This window comes from Salvia splendens, chromosome 19 (assembly GCF_004379255.2).
Source record: "Salvia splendens isolate huo1 chromosome 19, SspV2, whole genome shotgun sequence".
Classification (NCBI taxonomy): Eukaryota; Viridiplantae; Streptophyta; class Magnoliopsida; order Lamiales; family Lamiaceae; genus Salvia; species Salvia splendens.
In genome coordinates this window covers 14977909-14988139 of record NC_056050.1, presented here as the reverse complement: position 1 = coordinate 14988139, position 10231 = coordinate 14977909, and the positions used below count along the sequence as shown (strand labels likewise).

The window sequence follows — 10231 nt, the reverse complement described above, 5'->3', positions numbered from 1 at the left end:
AAGAATTTCACAACCTAGATAGGCTTTGGCTACCTATCGTGAAAGGATGCAATGTCAGTCCGATTATTTCTAAGCCTTATTGAAATAAAATGACGTTGGTGTGGTATAGCACTGAATGGATCTAACAGCAAGACGTGTCTTTATGCTATCTACTGAAAGACGAGGTCTTGATAAATATCTATTTCTTAATCAATGTACGTTAGCATTGAGCATACGATATTGAGTATCTACTACTTTGACTTACCAAAGGTGCGGGTTTTTCGTCACCCAACGATCCAGGTATATTGGGTAGTGGTGATCATTATCTAGCGGTGCTAGGATTGCTATTATGTTGAATCGTGCGCGAGGTGAGTCTCGTTTGATAATGTCCTCAAGAGGAGCTTGAACAAGGTTTTATTATTCGGAAACTGGCCAGTTGGAATTTAATTATTCCATGAATAATAAATAAATGTTTCTTGCTAAGTCAATATTATTTCTGTTGTGGCTGCTCGTAATATTCAATATAAGCTTGTATTAAATTGTGGGTTCAATTTAATTAGTAAAAAGCTAATTGGGGAAGCCCATATCCAAAACCTTCCATAGATCCCTGACTGGGCCCAATATGAACTATTATAAATAAGAGAATAAAAGAGACAGAAAACACATTTTTTTTTGGAGAGATAATTTTCGTCCCCTCTATTATTAAGAGGAGCTCGAAAATTCTCTTTGTTTCTCCTCCGTGAGTTTTTCAGCTCTCCTTCGTGAGAAAGATCTGTCTTCTTTATTCGAGTCCTAGTGTTTCGATAAGATCAGTCCACCCTGATGTCGAGATACAGTTCGGGACACCAGTCAGAAGATCTGTGGTCTAGTATTGAAGATCATCATGGAGAAGGCGCAAGCAATCGACGATTCTTTGGAGAATCAACGAGGTAAATTGGCTAACTCCGTAGAATTCATGTTTAGGATTTATATTCTATGAGCATGAATTATTTGCGTTCTAGCATGCAATTTTGTGTTGACATGTGAATTGATTAATCCAGTAATCTGTCAAATAGATCCTACGTCTGATTTATTTATTTGTACAAGTCTTCCGCTGTGCAAGGGGCTATAAAACCCCAACAGGAGACATACCCAAGTTGATCTACAAGGACAAGAAGATGGATCCATTGATCATTAAAAGTGGGCCAATTACAAGAGCTAGAGCTAAGAAGATAAAGGTGTCCATGATGCTTTTAGTTGTTGAAATAAAAGCCCAATTCCATTGGGCCAAATGGTGAATATTATTCAAGTCAATGGGCAGCCCAATGCATGAAGTTTGGAGTTACTACATATCACATTTTGGAGGCCCAAATTGAAGATACATGATGTATTTTCGTCCAAGTTGGAGCAGCCAAAATGAAGGGTCCTTTTAAGTTACATTTTATGTTAAATAAGTGACTTTAGATGTCCTAGAGTTACACCAAAGGTTTAGGAGTTACTTTTCTTTTATTATGAGTCAATTTAAGTGTCTTAAGTTGTACTAATGATGAGAGACTTTCAAGAGTCCATTCTAGCCTATAAAAAGGCTTGTAAGCATGTCATTTGAAGAGACAATTAATCACATACGAAAATAGACTTTGTCTTTGTGAGTTGAATTCTCTTTGTAGAGTATTTCACTTGTTTGGAACTTATCAAGATACTTTGAGCAAGATCTTGTGGCGTTCAACCATACCGAGGTTCTTGGCTGATCATATAGCCAACGGGTTGAGGTTTTATAAGCTCTTGGGGTGGATCAAACCAGTTTCTCAATCAAGGGAGTCCGCTGCCAATCCTTATACGTGGTGTTCTTGGATCAATATATTCAACGGGTCCTTCGTCATATCATAATCCATATCATTTAACCTTTTTCAGTATTTATTATTATTAGTATGGTTAATTATAGATTATATTTATTCTGTATGGAGATTAAAAGTGTAGTATGCAAATGGTTGTAACTACAAATGTTAATCTCAGCTGCTAGAAGAATATTCATAGAGACAATATTAACATATAGTGTTTTCTCTCCAGGTGTTCAAACGAAATATTACCGAGAGTAACCCATTAGCAAAGCCCGTAATACTTTGCACATATTCAACTCAATAGCAATATTGCTGGTTTTCTATGTGAAATGCTTAGTGTTGGAATAAACATGGTGGGATTTAGTTATGGATTTCCTACTAAGGCAGTTGAAAACTATACAACTTGCTAAACGAAACTAGCTATGCATTTTTATAACAAAATATATGCATAATAATATATTTTTAATATTGTATAAATATATATTTTTTATTTTCTAAATAGAAATCAATCTTGACGCAGCATTATATATTTGATATTAATAATTATATTTTTCCATCCTTTTCATTTTTTTAATTATGTTTTTCATTTCTTTCCATTTTCTTAACTATATATTTTGTTTCTTTCACCTTATTAATTTATCAATTTTGATAAAGAGTACAGGTCAGTTTTAGTCTTAACATATGACCAAAATACGAATTTGTTTCAAAACATTCACTTTTTGAAAAACAGGTCCATATCAAATGAAAATGTGGACGAAGTAGTCCTTTTTTTTACGGTTCGCGTAAAAAAAACTAACAGTCAACACCATCATATCTATTTTAAATATTATATGAACTTATTGATAATTTTTCTTTTTTCATCTGCTTTTATTTATTACTCCTATATTTATACTTTTTAGATGATGTTACCACAATTTTTTTTCTTTTATATTTTAATCATTATAGTATTTTTAATAGTAATGATTAGAATTTTAGTCTATTTATGTTAGTACTTTATAATTGATCCATGTTATAAAATTTATGTTGGAACTATAACCGACCGATTTCTAGGTCGAGTCATGAAAATATTACTGTTATTGGTAAAATCGAATGTAGTTTGTTTTTAAATTTGATTGAGAACCATACAAATTACCAAAAGTTGCTATGTATATTGGTTATTGATTTTATGTTGAAAATAATTTTGTTCCTTTTTAAAGTTACGGTAGTATTTAGGTGAGACGAATGACTTTAAACAAGGGAAATGAGTTATTTTACCTTTGAGTTCTATTGGAGAGTAGGGGCGGATGCAAAAATGAACATGAGACTAAATTTTCAAAATTTTATTTAAAAATAAATTTTCAGCTAATTTAAATTATTGTTAAGAGCTTTTTTTATACTAATATTTACAAAATATGAATAAATTTTAAAATGTTGTAATAGAAAAAAATTTTAAAAAAAATTGGATTAAGGTCTGCCCATGTTGGAGTGTGACGAGTTGTGAAGAATGGAAGGTTTTAGTTTGTAATGACGAGGTTGATGGTTCTTTTAATTTTAAAATTAATGTGGTGTATAAAGATGTTTTTAAAAATTATGAGTAATTACCCTTTTGTTTAATTCTTTGTTGTGATAGATTTTATCTTCTATTCCATGATTTAATATTTGAATATTATATTTTGTAATTTGTTCAAATTTATTATTTTTTTATATTAATTTGTATATATGTTAAATTCTCATATAATTCAAATTTCGTTAGTTATTTTGTTCATTGTTTATATCGATTCTAATTTTATTTAATTAATTTTAAATTAAAAAATACTATTTTAAAATTACTAGCCGTTATATAAAATTCACATTTTGTAATTTTTTTGAAATTCAACTATAGATTCTCAGGAGCTCTCTCAGTTTTCCATTTTTGCCCAATTTCATTTTTTCACCTGAAAACTGGAGTTTGTGCTACAAAATAATCTTTCAACAAAGCGGAAAAAGGAAAGAATCCAACTACCACTTCTCGAATCCTTGCATTTCAAACTCTTGAAATCCTGGGCAAAATCTTCTGGTTGATGGTACCGATCGGAATTCTTTGGGTTCCTCTCAGATGTAAGTCAATAATCTCTAAAATCGTTATCTCCTTCCACCATTTTTTTACATTTCTGAACCATCTTGCTGAAGATTATAGATTATTACACTTTGATTGGGGGAAATTATGCATTTTGGGTGGAACAAAGTGCAATTTTTGAGAATTTGGAATTCGTTGGATTTGTTATTGAACGTGGAAATTAGGTTTCTTGTGAAAAGTAAATTTTTGATAATTCTTTCTTAATTTTAGATTCTGCCAAGAAAGTATCTGTTTGCTGAAGATGGCAATAGTGACACCATCGTCTAAGATCAAGAGGTCACCGGCATGTACTCCTGGCTGTCCAAAAGTCCGGGAGGAAAATATTTTAGTGACTGTGCGGATGAGGCCACTGAGCTCGAAAGAGATAGCTTCGTATGATCTGGTTGCGTGGGATATCACCGACCACACTACCATTGTTTCGAAGAATCTATATCATGAGAGACATGGGGGTTCATACACATTTGGTACACTCACTAACCAAAGCAATCTATAGGAGATTTTGGTTGTCATATTGTTTCTTATATGTAATATCTGAAACTTAAAATGTTTCTTGCCAGATAAGGTTTTTTATCCGACTTGTCCTACGCGAAAGGTTTATGAAGAAGGTGCCAGAGATGTTGCTTTGTCAGCTCTCGGTGGAATTAATGGTAAATGATTCGTGGAGTATTTTTACTGTAAATGGTGGTTTCTTTCTTATTGATTTGTAATGTTACTCCCACAGCAACAATCTTTGCATATGGGCAGACTAGCAGTGGGAAGACATTCACAATGAGGGGTGTGGCAGAAGATGCAGTAGAAGACATTTACAAGTACATTAAAATTGTAAGATGTGACCATTTTTAATTTAATTTTCTAGCTAATGAATTTTCTTATATTCTCTGAAGCTCAGTTTTGTTCTCTGACAGACTCCTGAGAGAGAATTTCTGCTCAAGTTCTCTGCCTTGGAGATTTATAATGAAACTGTTGTGGATCTACTGAACAGGGAGTCTGGGCCCCTCCGCCTGCTGGATGACCCAGAGGTATCTTGTTGCCAATGTGCATATTATATTCAGCAGATTTTTGTAGTCTAATGTTTCTTTGATCATGCAGAGAGGAACCGTTGTGGATAAGTTGATTGAAGAGGTTGTGAAGGATGACCAGCATTTGAGGCACCTGATAAGCATTTGTGAAGGTGGTCCAGAGTAATAAGTACTTTGAGTATTTGTTTTTTTAATCTTCTCATGTTTATTTTTGTTTCTTGATTACATTGATTAAACTAGTGTATGATAAATTGATTACAAATCGTATGCATCAAATTTTACAAGTTACATTGGTGCAGCACAAAGGCAGATCGGCGAAACCTCTCTGAATGATAGAAGTTCAAGGTCACATCAGATAATCAGGCTGGTATGTATTTTCAGGTTCCTTATAGCCAGCTGACTTCTCTTGCTAGAGCCATCGGAACCCGGAAACATGTGTATGTTGCACAGCATACATTTGACCAGTCTTGCTCTTGCTAAATTTACTAAGATAGTTCACCCAAACTTTGAACTTCCTAGTATTTTATTTTGGAAATTTTACATCCCGTTGATTTTTCTTTTCGAAGTCAAGCAATAAACAATTCTTTTATATTTGCATCATTGCATGGCACTATATGTGATAAATCAACTGCATAACTGGGATCATTGCTAATCATGGGTGCTCATTTAAAACTGTTCAATTGAAGAGGAACAATACTCTAAATAGCTTAACCATGTAAAAGACCTGTTGTTTTGTTCTCTTGTTTACATATAATTTGAGTTTCCTTGTTAATAGATCATGTGAAGTATTATGAATATTAGAAGTGACTAACTGTTTATACATCCAAGTCTTCTGCTCATTTTTTAAAACTTTTTGGTTTCAGACAATTGAAAGCAGTCTTCGCGAAGACTCAGGATGTGTGAAATCATTTCTAGCCAGTTTGGTATGTGTAACTTCACCTCACTCTGTATCATTCATTGTTAAAGATTATTAGATAATTTAACACTGACCGGTATACTACTACAGAATCTTGTGGATCTTGCGGGAAGTGAGCGTGCCACTCAAGCAAATACAGATGGTACAAGGTTGAAGGAAGGGAGTCACATTAATAGAAGCCTACTGACATTGACAACTGTAATCAGAAAGCTAAGGTCTGCAAGAATCATGAGTATCATGTGTAGTTATATATTTTTCTTCGAAAAGTTGCACCAGAAAACTTTAAGATGTTCAACTTGTATACACTTGATTCCCTGCTCTTTACATAAAATGTGCATTAGCTGTACCAATCTGATACCCAAAATATATCAATGAGGAAAGAACTATGAAACAGGAATTTCTTGCGCCTTACGTTAACCTATAGTAGTAATAATAATAAGAATAATAATAATAATAATAATAATAATAATAATAATAATAATAATAATAATAATAATAATAATAATTCTGCTGTATCGACGATGACTCTTGTTGGACGCCCAGTTATTGCTCTTTCTGATAAGTATGTGATACAGAAAATACTTTTAGGAATCAAGGACTAATGATCATGTTTTTTTTCTATTCTTATGTTGCAGTAGTGGAAAGAGAAGCGGTCACATTCCTTACCGAGATTCAAAACTCACAAGAATATTGCAGACATCACTTGGAGGAAATGCACGAACAGCAATTATATGCACCATCAGTCCTGCTTTGAGCCATGTGGAGCAATCAAGAAATACACTTTCATTTGCAACAAGTGCAAAGGAAGTTACAAACAGTGCCCAAGTTAACATGGTATTGATAAAAAAAACTGCACTACTCATGCATTTGCAATTGCATTACATATTAACTTTTTGGTAATATTGAATCTGGCCCTATCTTTCAGCTGATAACATGAGTTCATCCCTATTTCCTTAGGTTCTTTTCAGAATCTCTAAGATATCTTCTTAGGAAACAAGTTAAGAAATTGCTAATTGGATTGATTTTTATAATGTAGGTAGGTCCGAGTGATTTTTGCTTGCATCATTGTAACTGGCATGTTCTGCATTGTAGCTGTAGTCACTAACTCATATGTGGATTTGCGTTAATATATTGAGAGATTGGGTTTATTGTAACTATTATAGTTCTTTCCTGCCTCATCCAGGGTTCAAATCATTTAATAATGATCCCCTTTTTTAAATTTAGGTTGTTGAGAAGAAGCAATTAGTTAAGCACCTTAAAGAGGAAGTTGCTAGACTGGAAGCAGAGCTCCGGAGCCCCGAGCCACCTGCATCCTCAACTGTAAGATCTTTGCTGAGGGAAAAGGACATGAAGATTAAGCAGGTATATAAGGATTACTTGAAATATAAGGTCTGAGACATCCTCTTAAAAGGAAATACAAATCCAGATCTTAGTGTTTGTATGCAGATGGAAAGAGAAATTTCTGAGCTGAAGCGACAGAGAGACCTTGCTCAATCACAACTTGAGCTAGAAAAAAGCTCACACAAAGAACAAAAGGTACGGTCACCTACGTTTCTCCCTCCAACCCCCTTCCCCCTCAACCAATTAAAAACTGAGAGTTTACATGCATCCATATCTATCTAATACAGGATATCTAATCCGCATTTCTCTTCACCACTATCTCCTGTTCCATAATTTTGTAAATTTAATCTACTGCAGGCTTCTGGCCATCATGGAGCTTCTTGCCATGCAGTTAAGCGGCTCTCCTTTAGCACTGAAAATGACCTTCTTTCTCAAAACGGTGATTCAAAACTCAAGGAACGCAGGGTGAAAAACATAGGAGGAAAATCAGTAAATTCTACAGTAATGTTAGTTACTGAAATAAGAAAGCTGGAGACAAGACAAAGGCAACTTGGTGAAGAAGCAACTCGTACGCTGGAGCTTCTTCACAAGGAGGTTGCTTCTCAGAGGATTGGAAATCATGATACTGCTGAAACGATTGCTAAGACGCTATCAGAAATCAAAGCTATGCATGCAGCAAGTTTCACTCCGGACATGGTTTGCGTAAAAGATAAAGCTACCTTAAGAGAAGAGATTGCACGGTTGCATTCTCAAGAAGGTGATATCTCTGTTCTTGAAAAGAAGCTTGAGAACGTCCAGAGATCCATAGAGAAACTAGTTATGAACCTTCCAACCTGTGAGGAGACTCCCGAGTCAAAGAGCAAAAAGAAAAAGGGCCTTCCATTCAGCTTGAGCAATGCAGCTAACATGCAAAATCTAATACGATCACCATGCTCTACAACGGGTTCGTCTCACAAAGTAATGGAACATGATATTGAAAATAGAACCCCAGAGAGAAATGGTGTCTTTTCTGGTGCAGACTCAACCCCCAGGCAAAAGAGGATCTCTAATGCTGATGAAAATTATGGTTCTGCATTAAGAGAAAACATGTCTGCCAAGAAGCAATCGAGCTCCATCAATGTGAAGAAAATGCAGAGGATGTTTAAGCAGGCAACTGAGGACAACATACAAAGTATTAAATCTTACATTATTGAGCTGAAAGAACGGGTTGCAAAGCTACAATACCAGAAACAGCTACTTGTTTGCCAGGTAGAATTTTAATTTGTTTGTGCCCTTCCTCTTTTGTGCTATTAATCTGTAGTTTCCTAGGAAACTTTTTACTTTATTGCGAGATATGTTAATTCCAAATGAGCAGATGTTTAAGTCTCATGATAGTTGCTTGTCTTCTTGTTTCCCCCTGCCCTCTTGTTTTAGTACTTTTAGTACCTTATTTCAAACAAGTTGGTATGCATTGTGGATTTGCAGAAACGGGTGATTGTACAAACATATGTCATGATCTAATTCATAGAATATTTGTTCAGGTCTTGGAACTAGAGGAGGCGAACGAGGCTTTAACTGAAGATGAGGCTGAGAGAGTCGACATATCTTCTCCTATGCCATGGAACACGGTCATTTTTGAAGAGAAAAGGAAGGATCTCATAATGCTTTGGCATGTCTGCCATGTCTCAATTGTGCACCGCACTCAGTTCTATCTGTTATTCAAAGGAGATCCCTGTGATCAGATTTACATGGAAGTCGAGCTCAGAAGGCTGACATGGCTGGAGCAGCATCTCGATGACCTTGGCAATGCCAGCCCTGCACTCTTAGGTGATGACCCTGCTAGCTCAGTGTCATCAAGGTACGTTCCTCGCATGACATCTTCTAACTAACAACATTTGCCCCCTAAGTTGATAAAAATGAATAACGTTGTTTTCTTGAACTCAGCATCAAGGCCCTTAAACAAGAGAGGGAGTATTTAGCCAAGAGGGTGAGCTCGAAACTAAGTGTGGACGAGAGAGAGATGCTGTACCTGAAATGGGAGATCCCGCCCGAGGGGAAGCAGAGGAGGAGGCTGCAGCTTGTGAACAAGCTATGGACGGATCCTCTCGATATGCAGCATGTGAAGGAGAGTACAGAAGTGGTGGCCAAGCTTGTTGGCTACTGTGAATCGTCGCAGCCCATTTCGAAGGAAATGTTTGCTCTCAATTTTGTGCCACTTAGTGATAAGAAGACATGGATGGGGTGGAATTTGATATCAAACTTACTTCATCTGTGAATGTAAAAGTAGATGCCATTTTAGAATTTCCTGCCACTGATATTGCCAATCAAAAGTACTAGTAATAAATTTGCATATTTTTTGTTTGTTGGCTACTTCGACAGTCGTTATGTTATTTAGTTACCTAAACCTGTATAGCATGATAAAATAGTCATGGAATTAAAAATGATAATTCCATAATGTATTCTTAAGTAATCCAGAAATGGTGAGCAATGTGAGTTTCAGAATTACATTTCTTTTTATTAGCACAGTAACATTGAACCTTGTAGGCTAAACACGCCTAAGGGAATATTACACATCTCCGTGTTGTCGTTGGACAAAATCTAACTTTCTAACGATATATCCGACACTCGCATTTTTGAAAACATTTGGCCTCATTTCGACCTAGTGAGCCTCGAAAACTACAAGTTTTGCGCCATCTACAACCAACGACGGATCCAGGAATGAATTTCGTGAGCTCAAATACAATGAAGAGTTAATGATAAATATGATATTTAAATAATTATTAAAAATAGTAAATTTGAAGTGGTTAGTTTTATCTTGTGTTGTAAACGATCGTTAATTTTGATAGAAATCCATGGGTTCCATCCTAAAACCAATTAGTGATAGGAGGAGTGGCCCATGGGATTTATATATTAGTTTCAGTTGGGATTTATATATTAGTTTCAGTTTTCTTTTTAACACCGATGTGGGACAGTTATATGTTATTTTTCTAGTTTCAATTGCCAACACTCTCCCTCAAACCCTTCAAGGTGAACTTGGAGGGGTTGGACTTTTTTTCTGATCGATTGGACAACTAGCCCAATTTTT

General features: G+C 35.3%; 1 protein-coding gene across 2 annotated transcripts; it reads left to right on the top strand.

Annotated features, from left to right (window-relative positions):
- The first annotated feature begins 3682 nt into the window (after window positions 1-3682).
- On the top strand, window positions 3683-9507 carry LOC121778394 (kinesin-like protein NACK2). 2 transcript variants are annotated; one of them, XM_042175743.1, is made up of 15 exons: window positions 3683-3872; window positions 4102-4355; window positions 4449-4538; window positions 4613-4713; window positions 4797-4910; window positions 4981-5062; window positions 5210-5277; window positions 5774-5833; window positions 5917-6041; window positions 6465-6660; window positions 7051-7188; window positions 7273-7362; window positions 7525-8415; window positions 8688-9004; window positions 9091-9507. In XM_042175743.1, the coding sequence occupies exons 2-15, from the start codon at window positions 4133-4135 to the stop codon at window positions 9419-9421; spliced, it is 2826 nt and encodes a 941-aa protein (XP_042031677.1). In that variant the 5' UTR covers window positions 3683-3872; window positions 4102-4132; the 3' UTR covers window positions 9422-9507. The 2 variants fall into 2 exon arrangements, with proteins under 2 accessions (XP_042031677.1, XP_042031676.1); XM_042175742.1 differs by having other exon boundaries at window positions 6462-6660.
- The last annotated feature ends 724 nt before the right edge of the window (window positions 9508-10231 follow it).